At 46.0% G+C, this 27,683-nt stretch overlaps 1 protein-coding gene across 2 annotated transcripts in view; it reads right to left on the bottom strand.

Moving 5' to 3' along the window:
- The window catches only part of RGS3 (regulator of G protein signaling 3), a 688,935-nt gene that overhangs the window by 453,184 nt on the left and 208,068 nt on the right, over positions 1-27,683 (bottom strand). For both annotated transcript variants that reach the window (XM_086921262.1, XM_086921263.1), the window contains one exon: positions 18,320-18,656. In XM_086921262.1, coding sequence (XP_086777388.1) covers positions 18,320-18,656 — 337 coding nt within the window. The remainder of the gene's footprint in view (positions 1-18,319; positions 18,657-27,683) is intronic.

Here is a 27,683-nt window from a genome sequence, read left to right on the forward strand (position 1 = left end):
TGATGGCTCCGCGACCGGTCCTGCGACCTCACACGGGACCGTCAACTTCCCGGAGTCGACTCCTGTACTTCAAGCAACTTTCGGGACCGCTCACGTAAAGTCTTCGGCGCCATGGCCCGGCAGTTGGGGTATGACTTGGGGTCGTTGTCGCGCCTCAGGCAGTAGAGACACACACGGGGTACAGGTCCGTCACCGACAGCCTGCGATGACAGTCCCCACAGGAATTGAAACAGGGCATCCCTACGGCACCAGGAGTGGATCGACTCAAAAAACAGAGACAAAAAGGCCTCGTAAAACTCAGTCAAAAAGTGACTGGGGGTACCGCTCTCTCCGGATCAGCGCTTGCCGGCGCGGAAAAAGAAAGAACTGACGTCAGCGCACGATGGTGGCATCGAAGTAGCTGCCGCAACGTCATCTCGTTTAAAACAGATTTCAAATCATTAGAGAGTTGTACATATGTAACACACTCTTATGTATCCACAGGATAACCGTCTTGTTTCAACTGTAACAAATATACTGGTGGAAGGCGAAAGGAACATATAGAGCAAGAATCGTATTCAGTGTTCAACAAATTTTTCTTTACTGTAACAGAAGTGGGGAGACAAATACAAATAAAATAAAGCAAATAAAGTCATGAACAGAGATCCATCAAATTCATACTACAGTTCATAACTGAAAACATCAACTCCAGGTATTTAAAGACACAACCAAAATTAATTAATAAAGAAGGGTTGTGAATTGGTGGCGGAGCAACAAAACAGGAGATGATGGAGTGTCGACGTTTCGGTCTAAGTAGCAGTCGTCAAATAGACCATCATCAGGACGGTGTTTTTTATGCAGGAAAAACTCCCTATACAGAATGATAAATATAACATAATCAACAAATGTCTTTAAAATTAGAAGTACATTAAAAAAGAAATACATTGATAGAGAAATGCATGCTCTATATGTCAGATAAAACTCATGTAACAATCTTTTATCCCAGAGGTCACTCCTTCCTAGTAACCCCTGTGAAACAGTTTCTAACATGAAAATAAGGCAGTATAGATAAAATCATAAATCTGCGTGTCTTAGTCTGATAGACTTGATATGTTAAATCAATTATGAAAACATATACAGTTATTCCTTCATCAAAAGAGGAAAAAAATTCATTAAAAACGGCAGCTCGTCAACGATTACATTAGAATTCAACATAAATTGTCTACAAGCATTTCTAAATTTCACATACTTAGAGTTGTCATTCACTTTGCTTTATAGAATCTAGTGTATATATACGAAAATTAAACAGAAAAACTTAATATGGTTTGTCACCTTGAATCCTCAAGTGGATTTTTAATGAGCACGGAGACGGCAGTGGCATATGGCAAAGATGTCGCATATGTGTGCAGGAACAGCAATGACGTGTGGCAAGAATGTCCAACACGAAGCTTCAACTAAAAATAAATAAGTGCAGTCCTATGAGAGGTCGAAGTCATTACCCATAAGTTAAATTTGTGTGATAAATTAAAACACGTCATTGCTGTTCCTGCACACATATGCGACATCTTTGCCATATGCCACTGCCGTCTCCGTGCTCATTAAAAATCCACTTGAGGATTCAAGGTGACAAACCATATTAAGTTTTTCTGTTTAATTTTCGTATATATGCACTAGATTCTATAAAGCAAAGTGAATGACAACTCTAAGTATGTGAAATTTAGAAATGCTTGTAGACAATTTATGTTGAATTCTAATGTAATCGTTGACGAGCTGCCGTTTTTAATGAATTTTTTTCCTCTTTTGATGAAGGAATAACTGTATATGTTTTCATAATTGATTTAACATATCAAGTCTATCAGACTAAGACACGCAGATTTATGATTTTATCTATACTGCCTTATTTTCATGTTAGAAACTGTTTCACAGGGGTTACTAGGAAGGAGTGACCTCTGGGATAAAAGATTGTTACATGAGTTTTATCTGACATATAGAGCATGCATTTCTCTATCAATGTATTTCTTTTTTAATGTACTTCTAATTTTAAAGACATTTGTTGATTATGTTATATTTATCATTCTGTATAGGGAGTTTTTCCTGCATAAAAAACACCGTCCTGATGATGGTCTATCTGACGACTGCTACTTAGACCGAAACGTCGACACTCCATCATCTCCTGTTTTGTTGCTCCGCCACCAATTCACAACCCTTCTTTATTAATTAATTTTGGTTGTGTCTTTAAATACCTGGAGTTGATGTTTTCAGTTATGAACTGTAGTATGAATTTGATGGATCTCTGTTCATGACTTTATTTGCTTTATTTTATTTGTATTTGTCTCCCCACTTCTGTTACAGTAAAGAAAAATTTGTTGAACACTGAATACGATTCTTGCTCTATATGTTCCTTTCGCCTTCCACCAGTATATTTGTTACAGTTGAAACAAGACGGTTATCCTGTGGATACATAAGAGTGTGTTACATATGTACAACTCTCTAATGATTTGAAATCTGTTTTAAACCAGTCCCTTGTAGCACCCCTTGACCTTAACTACTTTGTGCCCAAGCCTACAAGGGTTTATTGGGTTTCCCCTGCCTTTAACAGCAACGTCATCTCGGCGACCACGAGGCCAACAGCGGACGCGAAGCCGCACGATGCCACCTACCGACGCGCAGAGGTACTGCAAACGAAAACTTTACGGATCCAGTTCAATGCCTGGGGGTAATTCTAAGGTAAGGCATCTACCACTACGTGTTTCTTTCAGATATACCAGGCTCTCAATGCCAGATTAAATGAGACAGGGAAATTGCTAAACTCTCATTTTACAAGATTACAATTCCCCCAGTAGGAAAAAGCTACAAATTAGCTCAGAGTGTAACTTTGAAGGAAAGAGATAGTTAATTCAGCAACAGTGCTGCAACAATTATACAAGGAAGTGGATATAGCAGGCAAATATTTGCTTGGTGCACAAAAACAGCCATTAGAAACAATATTATTAAGATCCAAGACCCTAACTATGGCGTAATCATAGAGAATTAAAAAGAGACAGGACTGATTTTTCAGGCCCGTTTTGTAAAAATACACTATTGCTCCTATATAAAAAAATATCCAAATATACCTGCAGAAACTAGATTTCCAAATACTTACTAGTGAAAATTCCCAAATGCTAATAGCCCCAATAACAGAGTAAGTAGAGACTGGCATTAGTAGCCTCAGAAATGGCAAAGCAGCAGGTGAGGATGGTTAACCCATGGAATGTTTCACAATGTCCATTATAGAGGAAATTATTAAACCACTCACAATTATTAAATTAAATTTCAGGAGGAGGGAAGATTCAGTTTATTTCATAAAGGCATATGGATTTATTTTCTTTCTGAACAATGGCAAGGATCCCTCTGAGGTGGCAAATAAATATGGAATATTTCTAGGACTCCACTTACTTTCTTCTCATCAGGGCCATCAGTCAATTTTACTTTATGCTTGCCATCAAATCCTTCCTCTTGGGCATTGAGGCTTCCTTCTTTTAACACCTTGGCTGCGCAGGATATTCCTCTGCTGTGCTGGGCCATAATGATAATGGGTGTGGTCATGACTAGCTCAGCTCGTCATGAGCACACGAGCACCGTGCCTCATGACGAGCTGAGCTCGTCATGAGCACCGAAGGGGTTAAAGTTCTTTTGCCCTTCTCCAGATGTCCTTTTAGAGTGGAGTCTGATTCCCAGGGTTAACTACCAGTGGCGACTTTCGACTACTATCCGTAAACTTCTTTGTGCTTATGCTCGCCCTCAATCACTAATGGATTTGCTGTTGTGGTGCCTATTGAGGACGTTCAACCCAAGGGTCTCAGCTCCGTCCATTAAGCACCTCTGATATTTCTTGGAGCTTCTTTACCTCACTCTCTTTCAATGTGGTCTTCGATGCTTTCTCCCTCTTTGTTTTGATGACTTCTTCGGTTTCCCCTCCATTTTCCGGGGTCCTCTTAATCGCTCGACAGCCCGAGATTTCTGAGCAATGTTTTTTGCTTATACTGCCATGGCATAGTGAGGTCACCTCTGCATTTTCTTTGTCTCCAGGGTCTTGGGCAGGAACTTGACTAACGCATGGACTCTTCTGAGCTGTGTTCTTTCGACAGGCAAAGGCTGCAAACTTCATGACTGTTCTTCTGAGTGAAGTTGTGGTGGCACTTTGGGAAGAACCTAAAGGAAGTATATGCCTTACCCAGCGTTCATTCTCCAACCCACATGGTAGATGCCTTTGAAACTAAACACCTCCAAGATGTTGTTTGTTTTTTTGGGTGTTAACTCAGTTCCTATTGTGTTAGTTGTGCAATCTGTGGTCCACTTCTGATTTTCTGGTCTTTGTTCGTATTGCTACAATAAAAACATCTATCTGAGATTCTTCACTGTCTTCATTACTTCTGGCTACGCAACCTAGACCAAACAATGCATCTGAACTGACGTGATGAGGGGCATAGCCCCAAATGGTCAATGGCGAAGCCCAAACAAGAAGAAAACAAAACGACAAGGACATAATTCAGGACCTAACCATGTGATGGTAAAATACTGCAAAGCATGGGACTCCAAAAATGATTCACAATGCAAAACAATATATTGTTGTCCTAACAAAATCATATATTCCAACAAGATGTCAACCTCACACAGATCCGTTTTGGGATCTCTGTTTCAGTTGGCTCTTAACACGCCCACTCATCAGGTGTTGTACCACTGATCTCCAGCCCTTTGTGGGGGTTTGGCTCAGTCACCCAAAGATGGCCTGTTGCCTCTCTCTTGTTCTGGGCAGCTGTCACCACCCTCCAGCACATTCAGTCATGCTTGATGCCATTTTGGGTAACTGAGCACAAGGAGAATGCAGCCTTTTATTGCGTTATCAAGGCACCAATCAACTTCCTTGCCCCAAATTTGCCACTGATTGCTTATACCAGTAAATTAATCTATTCTCTCATCCCAGTAAATGATTCAGAGGTTCGCAGGGGCAAATAATAATGCAAGATTTTTTCTTAGAAGGGTAGTATGCGGCATAGCAATGACCAAGCATTTCTTGTGTAACTCTCTATCAAAATGTCTGACTAACAGCCTAGTTTGCAATATTTCCCAAAGGAAAGATCCCGTCCCTCTAGAATAGTTCCAGGTCCTGTAACCACAGGGACCTTCACCCATGCTTAACATGAGGTTACAGCACTGGCTTTCTGTTGGCTCGTGTTTGGGATGCAGTGTAAGCATGTATCCATTAATTTGATTTTGGATTTGTGCACATTCCAGCAAATGTGGACATGGCATTTACCAGAAGAGGAGTGCTACCAAAATACGTTTGACACAGTCGCATATCCTCGTATTGATGGGTATCATGAGCTGCATGGTTTGTATGTTTTGGACCCTGCCAATAGAATTTCTCCTGCCGTCCTGTATATACCACCTTCCAACAGTCATGTGTGTAGGAGTGGCAGAATTTTGCGGAAGAAGCTTAGTTGGAAGTTGGTTTTCTTTAACTTAAACTGCCAGTGAAAAGACATTGCTGGAAGAATATTGAAAATAACTGCAAAGAAATACAAAAGATGGACTTCAATTAACCAGAAACAGTTGAGTTACACAGATGACCAAATCTTGTAATATGATTTCAGAGGTTCAGGGAACATGAGTGCTACCACAATCCCCCTTATGAGTCAGTAACACCTGAATAGGACCAGAAAGACGTTTGTTAAGGTAATTTACATTTGAATAACTAAGGGTATGAGGTAAGACCTTCGGGAAAGGGGTACAACCTTGCAATATGGGTATCAAGAGAGGACTCATGAAATCTTGAAAATGACACATAAACCAGAATGCACTCTGGTCACACAGGAGACTACAAATACTTGTTAAAAGATGCAACAGGCTCCTGCATGTAAAAGTGGCATCTCAACTCCCTCTCTGTCAGCAACCTCTTACAACATTGCCCATCTAAAGCCATAAAAACTTAAATAAAATACCACTCCTAAAATCTTCCCTTTTGGTTTTGCAAAGGAAGTGTTCTCACAACTTTAGGATACCCTTCCTCTGACTTGTGCCCAGAGGTTGACTTTCATGAACATAAAGTATTTCCTGATCCAATAGGATCCGTGATCGGAGTGCTACTCGCCGTTGCTATGGAAGCGGAGAAATGTGTAGAATATGCAGATTCTGTTCATGTTCACGCTTCAGAGACTAGTGTAAGCATTCTTGGTGTGCGCATGTCGATGATTAGAAGCAAGTATTACTGTGGAACAATTCAGAATGCTTAGGCTCAAAGTCCAGAGTCCATACAGCTTTTCTGACCACTCTGAAATCACTGTCCAGCAGCCTGTGCTGCATGAAAGACGACAGTGTGGATGATGGAGAAGCAAAGAAAAGAAGACGCCAAGTGCACATGATGAGCCAGGCATGGCATGGCTGGCTTTCATTCCAAGGCCAGACCAGTGTTTATTTTTCTGGTTAATGAACGAACCCTATCCCAAAAGTACTGAGCGGGAATGAGTGCACAGAATCCTAGATTGTCTTTACTGCAATATCATTTACAATCTAGGCCCAGGTAACTGAGGGAAATGGATGTAAAGTGGTCGGGATCACACAATGTGAGGAATGTAAATCCTCTACTCCACAGTTAATCAACTAACAACAAGATCAGTTCTCCAACAGAAAGCATAATGCATGGACGAATGTACCAACATAAAGCAAGCCATCAAAAGGAAGGTTAAGTGACATTATCCTATGTAGTTTTAATATAAATTTTAGATTTGAGAATGTGCTCAAAATATAATTTTCAACATCCATATTAAATTAATGCTGATGTCCAAAGGACAACCCCAGACTTTCTGCACATGGTAACTCTCAGACATGTTCCCTCCCATGCCGAAGTCAATTTAGAGTCTCGAACGGTTGCGATCCATTTACCCCTGCTTCATGTCAAGTCCCACCCTCGCAGCTTCAGAAACGACTGCTCACCTCTCTGCTTGTAAATTTATTTTGCTGATTTTCTAGCTGTGGAAGTCCTCATAAAGTCATAAGACTAATGTGATCTGACTATATATGGATTCGAACAAGGCACACTACACTGTACATTTATCCCCCTCCCCAACCAGTGCCAAATCATATCATGGTGAATGTGTACGGGAAGCGGTACAATCCGCACCTTAACAAGATATCGGTTACAGGAACAGCCAAGGATCTCATTTGAATTATCGTTCACAGGGCTTCACATATCCAAATATAAAACTCCTGCATGAACAAAATGACTTTACTAAGAAATGTGCCATTAGGTGGTGAGAACTACAAAAGATGTACATTCACCCCATGAGTGTTGTTGTGTCGTTTTAACACTGGTTGGGAAGCCCACAATCTGTCATGGATTCCCTTTTCTCACTTCAAATCCCAAATCCTTATAGCACTATTACCTTAGGGGTCTTCTATTACAATAGCAAGTTTCTCCAAGCACTGATTCAGAAAGTACTGCATCAGTTGGACCTACCTTTGAGGTATAGACAACCAAAAGCTGGAAAGCCCTCCCACAATACCTGAAAGAAAATAAGTTACTTACCTGTAACTCTAGTTCTCCAGTGTTGGAAGCTTTCATAGATTCACATGCATGAATCATTCCCCGTCAGCGAGATGGGAGTCCCGGGTACATCAAAATAGCAAAGCAAAGCTATTACAAACTAGAAACTAGGCCTAGGCCCATTTCAGTTTTGTAACATATCCACCTCTTTTTCTAAAAAGAGACCAAATAAAATACACAACGAATCAGATCAGTCTCACCCTCTAGAACCCTCCTGAGAGAACCTCAGACTTTCAGATTTTCGTAGCAGTAGTGCCATAGGATAACCATAAAAGTAAAAAAAGGTTGAGCTTTCCCAGGGAAGGCGGGTGGGTTAGGGTGACCAACTAGCATTGGTGCAAATTCAGGACGATGAGTGTAAAAATTCAGGACAAAGGCTCAAAATTCAGGACAAATTCAGGACAGGAGGTCAAAATTCAGGACAAAACTTCAGGACAATTGGATAAGTTTTACAGACACATCAGAGGTCACGCAATGGTATATAAGTAAGCCCAGCCATATCTAGACATATTCAGCCATTTGCAAACCTATCCATCATGTCTCCTTCCATCTTTCATTTCACTCATCCATCCCTTCATCCATCCTTTCACTCATTCATCCATTATCCATCCATCGGCCTTTTCACCCTATCCATCTGTACACTCATCCATCCAGCGATTTACCCATCCATCCATTCACTCATCCATCCAGCGATTTACCCTTTCACCCATCCAGCCATCCTTTCACTTACTCATCCATCCACCCAGTCACTGATCCTTCCACCCATCCACCCTTTCAGTCATCCATCATCCTCCCTTTCTCTCTCCATCGACTCTTTCACTTAGCAATCCTTCCTCCCATCCATCCATCCGTCCATCTACTCATCCGCTCATGAATCCATCCATTGACCCCATCACTCATCCATCCTTTCTCTCATCCATTTATCCTTTCACTCTTTCACAAGTCTATTCATCATTTTGTCCATCTACCTTCCCTTTCACTCATCCATCCTTACATCCACCCTTTCACTCATCCGTCCATCCATTCGCCCTTGCACTTATCAATTCATCAATCCATCCATCATTTCACTCATCCATCCTTTCACTCATCCATCCACCCTTTTACCCATCCAGCTACCCTTCCACCCATACATCCAGCTATTTCCGTTTTCTCTCTTCCATCCTTCCACTCACTCATCAATCCTTCCATCCCCTCCCATTATCGATCTATTCAATCTTTCATTCATCCATGCACCCTTTCACTAATTCATCCAGCCATCCCTTCACTTACTCACTCGCCCACCTTTTCATATTAATTTTGAGCTGAACCTTTTTGAGAAGAGGCCCATCAAGAACTTCACCCTCGCTGCAGGAGCCATTCCAGGACTGGGACAGAAGCCACCCAGGGCGGAGACAGGATCCACTACAGGAGGGGACAGGAGCCATCACACGCGGGGGGATAGGAGCCACCACATGGGGGGACAAGAGCCATCACTGGAGGGGGAACAGGATCCACCAGGGTGGACACAGGGATGGGTATGCAGTATTCTAGTATCATCTTGGTCTCTTCCAGGGTGGGGGAGGGCTCCTCACCCCCTCCTGGACAACACAATGAGAAGACAGGCTCCGTTTCCAAAATGTTAGTTTTGCCCCCCTCTCCCCACACTGATGTACAGTACTGAAAGGAGATACTCCAAGAGAACTGATTTAACTGATTGTCCTCCATACTTTGTTAATCAGTGTGAGTGAGATTGTGCCATTTCTCTATTTTATTACAATATAGACTGCATGTTTGAAGAATCGAGGTTTGTTTACAATTTAGTGACAGTAATTAAGCTCTATGAAGTGAACCACGTGCTGCCTCGGTGTAATCAGGGCCGGTTCTAGGATGTTTGGAACCCTGGGCAGAAAGGGAATGTCTCACACCAATTGCAGATGCAAGACGCATTCAGTGCTGTTTGCATCTGAATAGATGCCCCTTCTCCTGAAGCTGCCGCCCCTCCCTCTGTCACCTTCAAGCACCTCTTAACAGCTCATCAAGGGCTGAAAGTGTGATGGTTGCCATCCCGCTGTGCCTCGCCAATGCTGATGGGTATCTGAGCTTTTGTACTGCCTCGGAGTCTGTTACACCCGACCTCAGCAGCATCGCAGTCAAGAAGGGTGGTGGGGGCCAGCTGTGCCAGTTGTGCAACCAGTTAAAATTACGGACAAATGGCGTCCGTTAAAGAATCCTTCACGGACAACGGCCAAAATTACAGACTGTCCGTGAAATTTATGGACGGTTGGTCACCCTAGGGTGGGTCGTATGTGATTCTGTAAAAGCTTGCAATACTGGAGAACTAAAGTTAAAGGTAAGTAATTTATTTTCCTACTCCAGTATTGGAACTTTCATAGATTCACATGCTTGAATCAGAGTAGCTCGCAGTTCTGAGCACATTTCTTGTCCTGATCTTCTTTAACAATAGTACATAAGCACAGACAAGCATATGCAATGCAATAGGTCTCGCAGCATTAAAGTTTGAGTTATTGGCATTGTATATGACAATGCGTTGCATGAATTTTTTTTTAAACTAAACAAAGTCTGCAAGGATACCTTATGTGGGAAAAAAAGTTCTGAATTTGTAAACTTGAAATAATCCTAATATCAACGAGGCGCAGAGGATGCGGACCGTTAACAGTGCAATAGGCAGGAAGGTGGTGGCCGAGAGGTCCCCTGAAGAAAAAAAATCATGCAGCAGTGATGGTGTGATCGGGGGGCGGGGGGGGTGCGGTGGTGATCACGGTGCTCAGGAGATGCTCCCATTTCAGGCTGCACGATAAATAATGTGGTGGGGGTCCGCGGAGGAATGTGGCACAACGGTCAGGCTGTCATGCTGTGCAGAGGCCCACCTGTGTTAGGTAGGGTCATGGCTTCAACTACCAGCAGTTTGTGGTATAAATACATTTGGTTCCCAATGACCTGCATTTTGTAACACTGTATGTATCCTCCTATTGAAAAAAATTGCATAATTTCTCATTTAACAAACAGCTGAATTAGTATTGTTGCCTCTCTTGGCATATCACGCCGCCACCCTACTTAAACTATAGGTGGTATCTAAAGGAGAAATGTTTCTTTTGGTTAACTGTTGTGGCGTTATCAGAATCATGCACATTTTATTGGGTTCCTACCTATATTCAATTATGTGCTCTTGTCTAGGTCAACTTCTTAAGATATCACTGCCTTGAAGTGACGTGATGTGATGTCAGAGTTCAATTGGTGTACAGTGTTCCTTCCACTAACCCTGCCATTTTCGTGCATCGGCGTACATGACAACCATATACGTTCATATGTTAAAAACAAAACAACATGCCATACAACTGATTCACTCATCAGATCCAATCCGAAGTCCTCTGAAATCACCACACCGGAAGTTCAACAACACGCCGATAGTTGTAAGTCGAGCTCGTGCTATGTAGATATGCAAAAATAAAAGTAGTTGTTGGAAACAGAAAGCGATATATGTGCTTTTAGCAGGAGTGGGCAATGTATTACAGCTGTAAACGTTACTGTTGTTAATGTTGGATGCTCATGGCAGTCTGCTTCCAATTTATTTATGTTTTTGCCTCATGGTGCATGCGTTTGTCCACTAAAAACCTGGTCTGAGTGCAGTGTCGACGCTAAAGTGAAACTGAATGCTTTTGCCTCGAGACAGGAGATGTGCGCAGCCGCGTGTAAAACTGAAACTGACATGCTGTTCAGTTGACGCGCGCGACCTAATCCAAGTCGAACAGCTGCGCGTTCACATCGCTTGTCCGCTGTCTGTTCCCCTTGAGTCCTTGAAAGCCGAAATGATTGCAATAGAGTCTCGCTGCGACGGATCACTTCGCGATCCGGTTCGCAGGTGCGAGACCTAAAAAAAATGAAATTGTTTCCTCATAGAGACTGTAAAGTATAAAGACAAGCATTTAATCTTAAACGTAATCCTACAGTAATTTCAAAGAATTAGCAGCAAAGCAATAGGCATCCTCAGAATGCGCAAAGCTTATATACAGACAGTATAGCCAGAAAAAATACATTTATCAAAGAATGTGAGAGCATTTAGGAAAGAGAAGGAAGGAGGGATGAGGCGGAAAGCTCACCGTTATTGAAATAGGTTCCTCAGGACTGCTTGGCCCACTGCAGTAGCACTGTACGCCGAAGAATCCAAGCAGTAATGGCTCGTAAAAGTATGGATACTCTTCCAGGTAGCTGCTCTGCAGATGTCCTGGATAGGTACCCCAGCAAAGAGGGCCGTAGATGAAGAGACTGCCCTTGTGGAGTGAGTACGGACATTTCCCTGGAGGGGTTTTCCAGCCAATTGATGACAGTTCTGGATAGAGCTGGAAATCCAATGTGCAATGCCTTGTTTAGATGGGGGAAACCCTTACGAAGAGAACTATAAGCCACAAAGAGATGAGGTGACTTTCTAAAGTGTTTAGTTCTTTGGAGACAAAATTTCAAACAACGAAGAATGTCTAGCAAATGAGCTATAGGCTGAGGGAAAAAAGACTTAAGAACCTGAGGTTCATTCAGGTGAAAGTCTGAAGGTACCTTAGGGATGAATTTGGGGTTAGTACGAAGTACAACTCAATCATTTTTGAACTGAAGAAAAGGCTACTGGATAGTGAGTGCCTGCAATTCGCTAACCCTTCTTGCAGATGTTAGCATCAGAAGAAGAGCTACCTTCCACGAAAGGAATTTTAACTCTGCTTTATGGATAGATTCGAAAGGATGCTTCATGAGCTGAGCTAAGACCACGTTAAGGTACCATAATGGTGGAGGAGGCTTGATCGTAGGAAAGCCCTCTCATAAGCGGTTTCATTATTCTCGCGGACTATAGAGAAGGGCCTGAAGATGCTGTCTAGTGTCTGCTGATCCATCTCCCACTCGTGGCAGGCCAACTTTAGCCTGCTGGGTGTATCTGCTGTCTCTGAGGTTTCCCGGAAGATGTTCAGCTTTCAGCAAAACCTCATTTTGGATTGCCCATTCCCAGATAGTTAAGCCTCTGAGCACAACAGACGGGATTTTGTGCCGCCTTGTTTATGTAATGCACAGTTGTTGTATTGTCTGTCCTGCTAAGAACCAATGAGTTTCTGATCCTCGGGAGAAATGCCTGTAGGGCAAGGCGAATTACTCTTAGCTCCAGCAGATTGATATGCAGAAGACGATGATACTGTTGCCATCGGCCACTTATGTGATGGTCCTGTAAGGTCGATCCCTAACCCTAAAGAGGCGCATCTGTTGTAATTATCCGAGGAGCTGGGGTGGCCACAAAAGAAAGACCTTATAAAATGTTCACCCTGTGAGTCCACCTTGAAGTGGCTAGCCTCATTGGTGAAGTTACCATGATCATTTCCTTGAAAGATCCTTCTACTGGACGCCACTGTAAGTCCAGTTGCTCCTGAAGAAGTCGCATTCGTAGCCTGCAGTGAAGTATCAGAGGAATGCAGGACGACATGGATCCCAGAAGGGATTTGTAGAGGCGAACTGAAAGTGTCTTGTCTTTCTAGTGATGGAAACGCTCTGTTCAGGGACGTGCCCAATATGGCGCCCAGAAAAACAGCGTTCTTGGAAGGACGCAAGCTTGGTTTGTCCCTGTTCAGGGAAAGACCTAGATCCTTGAACAGCTTTGTGCAGCTGTCACAGAATTCCTGGCTGTTGCCTTGGAAGGAGCTTTTATCAGCCAGTCGTCTGGGTACGGCAATACCTGCTGTTGCTGTCTTCTGAAGAAGGCCACTTCCGGAGACAACATTTTGATAAAAAGTCCTTGGTGCCGATCTGAGGCCGAAAGGGATAACTTTGAATTAAAAGTGGCTCTTGGCTACCATAAAGCCAAGGAACTTCCTGTGTAATGGATGAAAGGGAATATGGAAATAGGCGTCCTCTTGGTCTAAAGTGGCCATGAAATCTCCCGAATTTAGAAGTATCTCCTGTAAGGAGATCATTCAAAATGACTGCTTGATAATGAGCTTCCTCAGATCTAGGATAGAACACCACTTCTTGACAGTCTTTTGAACCAGAAAGAACTGGGAGTAGAATCCCTTTCCTCTCCGGGTTAACGGGACTGCTTCTATTGCCCCCTTCTGTAATATTACTTGGACTTCTAGGCACAGGAGACATAGATGTTTGGTCATGTGCCTGCGAAGAGGGGTGGGTGGAGGAGGTTGAACAAATTCCAATGCATGGCCAAATTGAACTATGTTGAGCACCCATTGATCTGTCGGTATTTTTTGCCAATTTTGTAAGCACAAAGAAATCCTTCCCCCTTCAGGTGTCTGGTATCGGGAAGGAACAGTAGCCAGAGCCAGCAAGCCGCTATTGACGTCTTGAAGGATCCTTCCCCTGATGTCCTGCTTCCCCTCTGGGCACCGATTTAGAATAGGCTGCAGATGGACCTTGTCGACGATTGTACTGCGGGCGATAAGACTGTGCGGCAGGTGTATAGGAGGAGTACTTATATTGTTGGTAACCTCCTCAGTATGAAGGAAGCCCTCTCCCCTGGGCTCCTCGAAAAGGAACCTAACAGTACTGGAGCATCCCCAACGACTTTGCCGTGTTTGTGTCATGTTTTATCTTGGAGAGCGTCATCCACATGCTTCCAAAAGAGAGCTTACCCATCAAATGGAAGAATCAGTATTTTATTCTAGACTTCTGATCTGAACCAGGTTGCTATAAACCAACCCTAACGACATAGGACAGCTGCTCCAGCCAGAGATCGAAAAGCTGTTGCAGCGATGTCCATAGCACAATCTATGACCTCTGAGGAAGCCCTCTCTCTTCCTGGAGGATCTTCTTGGCCTCAGTCTTACTTTCCTCTGGAAGTTGGTCGATGTAAGAAGATAAATCACACCACATCTGCTGGTCATAGCGGCCTAAAATAGCGTTAGTTGCCCTGACTAATAAACCCGACATAGAAGAGAATCTCTTGCCTGCGTTGTCCAGAGGTGTAGTCTAATGAGTGTCATCCACATAAAGCCTCTTCTTAGAGCAGGTGGCACAAGCTCTAGAAGAGGCCCTTTTTAGGGCACATCTGAGCATGCGCTGACGAGACATTTAGCAAGCGGCATTTCGATGTGCTACCAAAGCGTCCACCAGCTTGCAGTCACAAGCGCGCGCGCGCCACGCTCCGCCTCTCCAATAAATGCTGCGCGCGCATCACTTGTTTTCTTTCACTTTTGCGCCGTAAAGCGTGGGTTCCGTGATTATACCAAAAGTAAAGAAATTGATTTTTTTTCTATTTCTTTACTTTTGCTATAATCGCGGCACCGGCGCTTTACTTTTAACATTAAAAGTAAAGCGCGGGTGCCGCGATTATAGCAAAAGTAAAGAAATAGAAAAAACATCTATTTCTTTACTTTTGCCTAATCGCGGCACCCGCGCTTCACTTTTAATATAAAAGTAAAGCGCGGGTGCCGCGTTTATAGCAAAAGAACAGAAATTATATTTTTTTCTATTTCTTTACTTTTGCTATAATAGAGGCAACTGCGCTATACTTTTAACATTAAAATGTTAATTAGACCAACTACTGGTCCGTGTTTGGTCATAATCTCCATGATGCGCAGTATCACATCTGAAAAGGACCAGTAACAAATGCCTCTAACTAACACGAGCAGAAAAATACATTCTAAAGTTTTGCTTTTCTACTTGTGGTCACATTTTGTGCAGAACCTTTAAAGGTACATTACTGTAGCGCCCAGCAGAAACACGACAAGTAGATTGCATAACAATTGTGTAGATATGCGGAGTAGCGACCTGTCTGCCGAAACCAAAAGGTAACATGTTTCATCTTGTTTTGTTTTATGCTTTGATGTACTTGGCGCAGACACGCTGTGGTAAAGACCTAAGGATCTTTTTCCATGTTGTCAAGTGTCTTAACTAGAAATGAAACTTCTATTTCAGCAGGATATCAACGCTGTAACACATTAAAGGCTGTTACCAACGACGTTTTACTAAAACGTGAAACAACGCAAATATAAAAAACATTTATTCAATTACATTAAAAAAATAGTCAATGGTAATTGAAAGCAAGTATCAGCAAAAACCTACTTAAAGTCAAGAACCATAGTCCAAGTCTTCTATGGAAGTTTAAAAGCACAAGCAGTTAAACAAACAAGCACTGGCATAGCCAATAGATCTCGCTTTTGGGACCTTATAAGTATTTAGTTATTCAGCACAATATCCTTGGTGCAACAACATCAACTGTTGCATGGCTACAAACACTTATAAAGTACAAGGTTTAGCCATGCAACAGTTGATGTTGTTGCACCAAGGATATTGTGCTGCAAAACTAAATACTTATAAGGTCCCAAAAGCGAGACCTATTGGCTATGCCAATGCTTGTTCTCCTTGTCTGCCATAAGAATTAAGAAAACTAAGTTGTAGAGTAATCTGGTAGATAGAATAGTTGAAAATATCTTGCAAGAGTAATAGGATAAGGAATAACTGATCAGAGCTCAGTGGAGACTCCCTTGCACAACGTACAGTAGAAAATCTGTAGGTTTGAGGTTCTCTCAGGAGGGTTCTAAAGGGTGAGGCTGATCTGATTGGTTGTGTTTTATTTGGTTGTGTGTTTTATTTGGTCTCTTTTACAAAAAGATGGATATGTTACAAAACTGAAATGGGCCTAGATTCTAGTTTGTAATAGCTTTGCATTGCTATTTTGATGTACCAGGGACTCTCATCTCGACGACGGGGAATAATTCAAGCATGTGAATCTATGAAAGTTCCAGTACTGGAATAATCTCCCTATCCACCTGGAAACCAGAAGAGCTTTAAAGACCGACCTGCTCCCCACTGCTTGACGTGCACAACTTCGAACCTAAAGGAACGTTCATCCTATGTTCCTCCAACAACCCAAACACCCATGTACTGACATAGAACCCAAAATAGAGATGTCACGTTTCCACAAGCACAGTCCTCGTCAACCTCACAGTCTTCTACATCACCATCATTCTAACATACAGTGCCAAGTCTGGATCGACAACTGGGAGCATCAGAGCAGCCTTCTTGCACCAGAAACAAAGCTTTCCTAGTAAGTCACACTTTAAAACTGAAGGGTTAAACTAGATAAGGTATTAACAAGTGTAACCTATCAACAGTATATTCTTCTGACTCATTGACTGGTCAAGAATAAGGCCATGTCTGAAGCAACATGATTGGATCAGCCCTCATACTCATTACTATACACATCACTTTACAAACTTACACCCTCCGTACCCTGCATCCTAGACAGGGCTGCTACAGTGAAACCGGTATCAGGCGGTGCTGTGGTGCCACACCAGTGGTATGAATGCAATATGTATATACAATGTCACCTGTGCTACAGCTTGTAAGTGAGTCATTCCATAGTTTGTTTTAACATGTTGACATTTTTTGCGCTATTCTATATATTTTGCTCGTTTATAAAGGGTGATGGGTGGGTTTTGCATATGGGTTGAGTCTTTTGAACTGTAGGATTTTTTTGCATAAGTACATTTTAAAAAATCGTTCACTCGAATAATTTATGTGATGTTTTACAATCTGTTTGTTTTTACCTCACAAATTGGTGTTTAAGATATTTAGTGTTTCTAGTAGCATGAGTTGTCCCGTTAGCGATTGTTCTAGCAGTGCACGATACTTATTATAAACTCCCAAAGGAGCAATTTAAAGTGTTTTTGTTAACTGGTTACTCACTCAGCCCCTTCTTTATGGAAAGGGTACACCTTAGTTTTGTGGTGCGAAATAAATCTGCGTCCATGTTTCCTACATCGCAGCAGCACCCTTTCCTGAGGCTTCGACCCTACAATGCCGAGGGTGCGGAGTCCGACGCGCACTCGGGCAGCTCTGAGGTCACTGAGGGGCTGGGCTGCTATTTCCTTCCGTCGTGCGTTCTGCAGTTATATTTAGTCACTCAATGCTAAAAGAGGTGTCACAAAACCCATCCCTCAGCAGCAGATTACAACAATAAGGTTGAACAAGAAATGACGGCAGGGCCGGCTCTAGACTCATGGTGGCCCTGGGCAAGGAGCGTAGGTAAGGGGCCCGGAAGAGGGGGCCCAGGCGGGGCGGAGCGCGCAGGCCAGTAAAGAGGGGAGGGGGTCAGGGTGTTTAGAAGTGGAACAGAGCCGGAGGCCGCCAAATCCCTGCCAGGGGCCACCACGCAAATATGTATCCATCCTCAGAGGATTCATATATTAAGGATATATATTGGCGTGGTGGCCCCTGGGGTTTGGTGGCCCTGTGCAGGTGCACAGCTTGCACATGCCTAAAGTCGGCCCTGATGACGGCGACCCACTGCTTCGAAATACCGAGGCCAAGTCTTCTTCCGCCGACAGTTAATTAAGTGAATGCAATGTCAAATAAATTTGAAAAAGGAGAAGGCCTTAAAAATACAAATGTTTATATGGGGTTCAAAACAAAACTGAGGGTAGGGCCCAAACAAACACATTGCTGGTCACCCCTGTCAAAGAGCGGAGGAGAGTGCACACACATACGTACACTAATAATTTCGGTAAATGAAGGCGTGAACAGGATACACATGAACTATGCTTGCCGCAGTCGCCTTGTGGCTTGGCAGTACTCCAAATAACGTGCAAGTATTACCTACGTTTTAGGTGTTTGTTATCCTGACCACAGAAATGCAAGTGGGTCAGTCAAACTGAAATTCAAACATGCAAACTGCACATTAGAGATTAAATTCAGCAGCAGTTGCACGGAGCCACTGATTTATCTATTTGGCCAATTAAACACAATTTACAGCCAGTTAAGAAACAGGGTGCCTACCTGACTACCAGGATTGAGAGGCGCTAGGATGATGTAGTTTTTGTCCCCCGCTGATGACGTGTGCGACAGAGTAGGGACAGAGTGCAGGCTTTTCTTGTCCGGCTCCCGGCGTCTCTCCCAGCTGTTCAGCAGCCCCCCTTCGGTCCCGTCGAAGAGTATGTGGCAGCTCTGACGCTGGGCCGCGCGCGCTGGGATGGCGCTGTTTTTCTCACGTTTATGAGGTGGCTGCAGCTCGAACGTGGATTTGCAGGACGACCTTCGGACCATGTTCTCGATGCCGGGCTTGGCCCGTGGTACAATTCTCCACACTAACAGAGTGATCTCCCCGTGGCACTTCCTGAAAAACAACGCACACCGTGAAACACCAACAGTACTCTGGACAACGCCAAAGACTCACAGTCAGCTAAGCAGGACTGTGAAATAACTAAACAACAAAGTAAGGTAAGTGCACAGAAGGGTCTGCAAACACTTAGTGGAAGACAAGCTTTAAAGTCGGGCGATGTCCCTTGATTTACAGTGTGGAGAAGCGTCACTGTGGAGAGCGGCGCTAACTTCGCTAAGTCACATTTATTCATTAACATACAAGACTTAGCCATGTCCTGCAAGTGGTAGTGAGGTTTGGTATGATGATAGTAGTTCACGGCAGCTGTAGAGAGGCTTCTAATTTGTATCCTTGTTTATTTCAAGTCAGATGTTGTTCAGGGGGTGATGAAGTTTTATTTAGGGGGTTTTGAAAAGTGCACAGAACCACTTTGCATGAGTTTGAGCCTGTAGGTCAAATGTATTGTGGCGGTCAATTAAAGTATACCATAGCCAATGGTTCTTAACCTTTTCATTTCTGTGGACCCCCACTTAATCACTATTCGAACCCAAGGACCCTCTTCCCTTCCAAAAATCATTAATGGAATCCGGGGACCCCTCAAGTCATTACTAGAAGTCGGGAACCCAAGCCGAAACATTTTCAATGATTTGAGTTGCTAAACAATAACAAAAAATACAGAAGCAAGAATACATCAAACAAATACACAAATTATGATATATTTTATTTAATTCATAAACAGTTCTAATACATTTTTTTTAAATCAAAATTTTTATTGTAATGTGAAGGTTTGAGCTTTTCTAAATTCAATTGAGGCCGCTCATCATCCATATTATTTATATCTTGTTTGATGCACTTGCACTCCTCCCACAAATACATCTGAGGATACCTACTTAATTTTTAGCCTCTAATTTTACATGTTTCTTTTTTATCTATATACATTTTATGAATCTGAAAATATTATTACTTTTCTAAGCAGACGAGGACCCCTTGAGTAGCCCTGCAAGACCCATAGGAGTCCCCAGACCACAGGTTAAGAATCACTGCCTTAGACATCAAAAACCAATAACTGTTTGTACTTAGAAACACGATGATAAAACCTTAGAAAAGAGTTAGTAAAGTCTCACTCTAAGAACGGAACACTGAAGGTGCACAGAGACTGATTTAAACTCATAACCAGCAGGTCTGGGTCACATTAGATGACAGCAGCACCAAGTGCATGGGTAAGGGCTACCCATTCATCTCCCTAAATACGTGGACTTTTAACAACCTTCTGAATCTAAGCTTGTCAGTTTCCAGTCTTCGATGCACTCGGAACGAGTTTCATAGAGATGATTCAAGACCATCAAACTACCTACAGATTTCTTCTAGTGGAACAGCCAGACAGCAATTTTTGACCTACAGATCGCAAGATGCCTGATGGATGGTAAAGGATGGACAACTTTTCCAAGAAAACTGCTGAGCATTCAATATAATTTTTTGGGTGCAACGAAGGGATTTATAGATTGTTCTGTCATTTGCTGCAACCAGTAGAGCAACTTCAGAGCCAGTGCGATCTGGTCATAATTCAACCCAAGTAGAACATGAGCAGCAAGATTCTGAACTCGGGAACTTCATCTGTTAAACATACAAATGTAGAGTCTATTGCAATAAGCCAGACGGGATACAATGACTGCATGGATTGTAGCACATTTCTGAGGGAGAAGAAAGAGTATGAAACATGTTTGAAGATATACGTGGTAGAAAGCAGATTTACTGACAGCGTTTATTTGGGATGTGAATGAAAGCTTATTACCACTTTCAGCACTTTGTTTTTCAGATGAGCCCAAAAACAAGGGCAAGGCAAAAAGCAGGTTTAGAGGAATGACCCACCCTGGGAGATGAATGACTGATTTCTCTCCATGCTAGCTTAACCAGTTTTCTTGAATGAAGCACAAGTTACTTACCTTCGGTAACAATATATCTGTAAGAAACAGTAGTTAGTGTTAGATTCCTTACCTTAGAATATCCCCAGGCGTCAGACTGGAGCCGGAAAGTTTTCGTCAGTAGTACCCTTGCGCGTCGGTAGGCGTCATCTGCGGCTCCGCGTCCGTCGTCGGCATAATGATCGCCAGGATGACCTCGGAGTACTTAAGACACCACCCTCGCGCGCTGACGTCAGTTCTGTAAATAGCTTTCCGCGCCAGGAACGCAGAGCCATGATAGAAATCGACACTGGTGCCACGAAGCTAAGGCCCTGAAAGGGATGTCCTTAACCCTAGATATCGGTTCGCAGAACGGGGAGGATGGGTGGGGCGGTAAGGAATCTAACACGAACTACTGTTTCTTACAGATATATCGTTACCGAAGGCAAGTAGCTTGTGCATCTGAAAGAAACAGGTTAGTGTTGGATTCCTTACCTTAGAATAGATAACCTAGAATAGATAACCCAGCAATACCAACCCCGGTGGTGGGTCTGCGAACCAAGATCACACCAGAAAGTCCTAGAGAACGGAACGGCATGAAAAGCCATCTCTCTGGACTTGGCTGTCCACGCAGTAATGCCTAGGAAACGTGTGCAGCGAGGCCCACGTAGCTACCTGACAGATGTCCTGCAAGGGGACTCCCCGACCCAGGGCAGTAGTAGCCACCGTGGCCTGAGTGGAATGGGCGCGCAGCCCAACAGGAGGCTCCTTTTTCGCCAAAGATTAGCAAACATTGATGCACAAGACGACCCACTGAGCGATGGTCCGCTTGTGCACCGCCCGTCCCTTCTTAGCGCCCACATAACCAACACAGAGCTGGTCGTCCACCCGGAACTGGCGTGTGCGATCAAGATAGAAGGAGAGTGCACGTTTTGGGTACAGACGGTGGAGCCTCTCTTCCTCTTTCGAGGGATGCGGAGGCAGAAAGAAGGTGGTCAACGTGATAGACTGCCCGATATGAAAGGCTGTGACCACCTTGGGCAGAAAAGAAGGACGAGTCCTTAAAACAACCTTGTTCGGATGGACAGAGAGGAAAGGAGGTCTAGAAGATAGAGCCTGGAGCTCACTCACTCTCCTGGCAGAGGTGATGGCAGCCAGGAATGCAGTCTTAAGAGTTAGGAGACAAAGAGGACAGTTATGAAGTGGCACAAAGGGAGCGCACATCAGATATGTAAGTACAAGATTCAAGTCCCACTGAGGCATCACAAAGGGAACAGGAGGAAGCATGTGTGTGATGCCTTTCAAGAATCTATTTAAAACAGGGGACTTTAAAAGATTCGGCTGATCAAGAAGCCTTAAGAAGGCTGAAATGGCTGAGAGGTAGCCCTTGATAGTGTCCAGAGCAGAGCCCTACTGGGCAAGAGAAAGAAGGAAGAGGAGAACCTCTGAAAGGGGGGCAGAGAGTGGATCCACAGCCTTTGCTGTGCACCATGCCACAAATTTGTTTCACCTGCAGGTGTATACCGTTTTTGTGGAGGGACGCCTGGCTGCCAGAATCACATCACAGACTTCAGGAGGCAAGTCAAATGGCCTCAACTGCCGCCGCTCAATCTCCTCGCATGTAGGTGGAGACTGGACAGGTTCGGGTGGAGGACTGTCCCCTGCTGCTGAGACAGAAGGTCCTCCTGAAGAGGCAGACAAATTGGGGGATCGACTGACATGCTGAGTAGCTTGGGATACCAGTATCTTCGTGCCCAGTCCGGAGCCACAAGGATGACTTAGGCCCGGTCTCGCCTTATCTTCTTCAGCACTCTGGGAAGAAGTGGTATAGGCGGAAAGGCGTGCAACAGACCGCAGCTCCACTCGCGACGAAAAGCGTCGCAGAGCGGGTGCCGCCTTGGAAATTCCAACGCGCAGAACTGATGACATTGCGCGTTCTCTTCGGTGGCAAATAGATCTAACCAAGGCTCTCCCCACCGCTGAAAGAGACCTTGTGCTCCGTCCATGTTCAGAGGACATTCATGATCCATCATGCACCGGCGGCTGAGTTCGTTCGCCCTGGCGTTCAGGGAACCTGCCCGGTATGGAACCACCAGGGTGATGCCCTGGTGTTCTAGCCATGTCCAGAGGTGCAGAGCATCCCACCGCGCCTTGTTTGTTGCAGTACAACATGTCGGTGGTGTTGTCCGTGAACACCTGCACTACACTTCCCCGGACAGAGGGAAGAAATGCCTTCAGTGCAAGTCGGATCACCCGCAGCTCCAGAAGGTTGATATGGAGTAGGGACTCCGCCGGAGACCAGAGGCCTCTGATCTGCGCCTCTCCCATTTGGCCTTCTCTTCCCAGGAAGGATGCATCTGTCACTACTACGTGCTCCGGTTGGGGTAGGGTGAGGGATCTGCCGCTGACCCAATCACAGTTCGTGAGCTACCACTGCAACTGACTCGCAGTGCCCTCCGAGATCAGGACGTGGTCAGACAGGTTGTCCTGATGCTGTGCCCACTGAAACTTAAGGTCCCACTGCAGTTCCTGCATCCGCCACCTGGCGTGATGCACCAGAAGGATGCAGGAGGCCATCAGCCCCAGGAGCCGCAGCGTCAGCCTGACCAAGACTCGGGATAACGGCTGAAATATCGGAATCAGAGCCTGAATATCCCAAACCCGCTGTTTGGGGGGATAAACCCTAAACTGCACCAAGTTCAGAACCGCTCCGATGAACAGGAGCTTCTGAGAGCGAGACAGGTGTGACTTTGGCACGTTGATGGAGAACCCCAGTCAGTGCAGGAGGTTGGCCGTAGTCTGGAGGTGGGAGACGACTGTTTGGGGCGAGCCCGCCTTCAACAACCAATCGTCGAGATAGGGGAAGACTGAAACCCCTGATCTGCGCAGATGAGTTGTGACCCCCGCCATCACTTTCGTGAACACCCGAGGGGCGCTGGTAAGGCCGAAGGGGAGCACGGTAAACTGAAAGTGCTCGTGGCCTACCGTGAACCGCAGGTAGCGCCGGTGGGCCGGCAGGACAGGTTGTGGAAATACGCGTCCTGCAAGTCCAACGCTACCATCCAGTCTCCTGGGTTCAGGGCAGCTAGGACCTGAGCCAAAGTCAGCATCTTGAACTTCTCCTTCCGGAGGAAGCAGTTGACGCTCCCTAGGTCCAAGATAGGGCGTAGGCCTCCTTTGCCCTTCTTGGGTACCAGAAAGTAGTGGGAATAGCAACCACGTCCTACTTCTGGCCCAGGAACGCGCTTGATGGCCCCCTTGGCCAAGAGGGCCGTAACTTCCTCCTGCAGAAGTTGCAAGTGATCCCCCGACATGCGGTGTCACTGCGATGGCATGGCTGGAGGAGTCGCCTCGAAGGGGAGGGAGTAGCCCATTTGGACGATTTGCAGCACCCACCTGTCTGGCGTGATAGTACGCCTGTGGGGGAGGTGATGGCGGACCTTGCCCCTCACTGGTGTCAAAAGGGCCTGAAATGTCACTGTCGGTGTCCCCCAGAACCGCCACAGCGGTAACTACGTCCGCAATCGCGTTGAGACTGGTCCTGTGGCTGGCTGGACGTGTGGGGGTGCCCCTTCCTTGGCCACGAAAGGGGCAAAAAGCAGAAGTTTGCTGGCGTTGGCCTAGGCCCAAGGACTTGGCCGTAGCCCTGGAGTCCTTGAAACGCTCGAGCGCACTGTCCGCTTTGTCGCCAAAGATGTGTCGGCCATCGAAGGGCATGTCTATGAGCGTGGCCTGGACATCCCCCGAAAAGTTGGCGGATCTCAGCGAGGCGTGGCGACGAACCGCCACTGTTGTTGCAATCGCTCTACCCAGCGAGTCCGTGGTGTTAAGTTCACACCGGATCGAGTATCGTGCTGCATCCCGCCCTTCCGCCAGGGCTTGGGCGAGTCGTGTCGTGTCGTGTCCAGGCCTCCTCCGCAACCGTATCCCACAGAGAGTGGGTGTAACGGCCCAAAAGGCAGGCGGTGTTGACAGTTTCTTCCCAAACTGATCATACCTTTTGGATTCCCGATCCGGAGGAGCAGACGGGAATGCGGTCTGGAATCACCAGGCTCTCTGGGGTGGGGTGAACGGACAGAAAGCCGGGGTCGCCCGGAGCCGGGCGGTGGCGTCGGGCCACGTTCCGATCCACAGGGAGGCCTGTGGAGGGCTTGGACCAGGTGCCCATCAGAACGTCGGTGAGGGCTTCGTTAAACGGCAGTAGAGGCTCGGAGGAGCTTACCTGCGGTTTGAGCACCTCAGTGAGGAGGTTAGTCCTCACGGCCGCGACAGGGAGCTCAAAAGCCAAGGCCTTGGCCACCCTATTCAACACCACGCTATAAGTAGCCCCCTCCTCTGAAGCCACGGAGGGGGTAGAGATGAATCCAGTGTCAGGCGAAGTGTCTAGACCACTGGCCTCCCCCAGCTCATCTGCCCAGTCCTGGCTCAACTGGCACTGCTGTGCCAGAGGGTCCTCAGACCCCTCACAGTCCTCCCCTTCATCCGTGTCCTGGAATACAGGCTGGAATGGCGGAGCCGGGTCGTAGGTGAAGGCCTCACCCATCAACGCCGGAGACGGCGCAAGCGGCGCCGGTCCGACGTCGGACGAGGGCTGAAACCAGGGTTGTCGTCGTCCGGGGACGGCGCCGGGAGCGACACCAAAGGGGTCGGCACCAGCGGAGGAGTCGTAAGGTCAACTGGCGTCGACCGGGATCCGGGCACGGATCCCACGGGGGCCGACGGCGTCGGGACCGAATTTGCCGACGGCGCCGGGGCCCAAGCACCCGACGGTGCCGGGACTGGAGCCACCGGCCCGCCGAGGCCCCCAGTCGGGTCTGCGGGGGCCCGAAGGCGCACCAGCAGGCCTCAACGGATGGAAGTAAGTCCTCATGGCAATGAGGAAATCACGAATCTCCTCCGGCGTCGTTCGCAGGCCAGGAACCGGAGGGTATGGGCCTGGAGGCAGCGCTTGTGGCTCCGACGGAGCCGCGTGGGCGGTGTCGCCCGATCCCTCGGCCGCGTCGTGCGAGCGACTAGGGGAGTCAGAAGAGCGATGACGTCTCTTTAATTCTTTTGTAGAATGCTTCGATTTACCGGAGGACTTGAAGCCTGCGAGTGATGACGCTGACTCGTCGAGCGATGACTGCGGCTCCGCGACCGGTCACTCGAATTCCTCCTTACTCGACCGGAGCTCGAGTAGCTTGCGGGACCGCTCCCGCCTAGCTTTCGACGTCAAGGCCCTGCAGTCTGGGCACGAGGCTGTAAAGGCACCGACGGTGGGGGTCGGTCACCGACATGAGGCAGTGACAGGCCTTGCAAGGTTTAAACCCAGGCATCCCTATCGGCACTGCGAGTCGATAATCAATTTTAAAAATCATCAGAAAAGTTAGTCAAAAAATGACTAGAGTACTGCTCTTCCCGGATCTGCTCTTGCTGGCGCAGAAAAAAGAAGAACTGACGTCAGCGCGCGAGGGCGGCGTCTAAGTACTCCGACGTCATCATCCTGGCAATCACGACGCCAACGATGGACGCGGAGCCGCAGACGACGGACGCGGAGCCCCAGACGACGCCTACCGACGCGCAAGGGTACTGCTGACGAAAAATTTCTGGATCCAGTCTGACGTCTGGGGATATTCTAAGGTAAGGAATCTAACACTAACCTGTTTCTTTCAGATGCGCAGGGCATGGAATAGGCCTTGTGCAGGTCTCAATGGGATGCCAATGTTGTCATCAAGCTAAAGATGTTGCTCTATGGCATCTGCATACACGTTATCCTATCTTACATGAATCACGTGGTAGGGGTCAGTTTTGTGTTTAAGAGTGCCAGTGATTACGCAGATATTTGAGGAACTGTGGACATGACGTTAGTAGATCTAGAAAATATTGAAGGCATTTAAAATGACTGGTACAATTTTGTAAGAAAGGAAAAATAGGTGATCACAGTTTCACTGATGCCTCCTTAAAGTTGTAGGCTACTGAGGAGTACTAGGTGATGCTAAACAGCACCAAGATATCTAGCAGGATGTGGGAACAGTTTAGCCTGGCTGCCAGGTATTAAGTCCTATTTCCCTAATGTTTTGTAGTGTTGATTCTCTGCTTCTATGGGATGTCAAGCTTAAACAAAAGGCGCTGAGGCTGCAGTCTAACTCTAGATGAAAGCTGAGTTGGTCGGCAAAAATATTTTCACTGCCTTACCAAATAGGATAAATCAGAGATATCGCCAAGAATTGAAAGATTAATCAGTGTTACAGAACGTTTCTTAAGAATTCCCCTAATGCGTAAGCCAGCTCTAGAGGCATAGGGCCTCTTGACACATGACCCAGGACCCCACTCCACCCTCCTTGTTGCAGTACAACATGGCGGTGGCGCTGTCTGTGAGAACCTACACCAGAAGTCTCTTCATGGAGGGCAGGAAGGCTTTCAACACCAAGTGGACCACCCGCAACTCAAAGTTAATGTGAAGGTGGGTCACCCTTGGAGACCAGAGTCCTCTGATCTCCACCTCTCCAATATGACTTCCTGAACCCAGCAGTGACGCATTTGTCCCCATGTCAACTCAGGGTGGAGGAGGGCGGGGTCTGCTGCTGGTCAGTTGTGGTCAAGCAGCCACCAGGGCAGGTCTTTGTAGTCCGCTATGACACCTGGATGGAATCGGACATGGTCCCCTGGTGCCAGGCTCACTGAGACTTCAGATCCCATGGCAACGTTTGCCGGTGCCACCTGGCATGGTCGGCAAACAGAATACAAGATGTTAGTATGCCCAAAAGTCTCAGAGCCATCCTCACTGAGCCAGAGGTTAAAACATTGGGATCATTGCCGAAAACCCTGGATTTGTTGGTCCAGAGCAATGGCATAAAACTGACCCATATCCAGGATGACTTTGATGAAAGGAAGCCTCTTGGAGTCTGGTGTGACTTTAGTAGGGTGATAGAGAACCACAAAGATAATAGGTTTGCTGTCTTCTGGAGAATGTCCGCAAAGGACTGTGACAAGCCCCCCTTCTGTAGTTAGTCATCGAGGTAGGGGAAGACTGGCATCTCAGACTTTCTCTGATGGCCAGCAACCACCACCACACATCATCTTTGTTCCCACCTGATAGACAATGGCGAGGCCAAAAGGGAGCACAGCAAACTGAAAGTGCCCTTGGCCCACATTAAACCAC

Source organism: Lissotriton vulgaris, chromosome 5 (assembly GCF_964263255.1).
Source record: "Lissotriton vulgaris chromosome 5, aLisVul1.2, whole genome shotgun sequence".
Lineage (NCBI taxonomy): Eukaryota > Metazoa > Chordata > Amphibia > Caudata > Salamandridae > Lissotriton > Lissotriton vulgaris.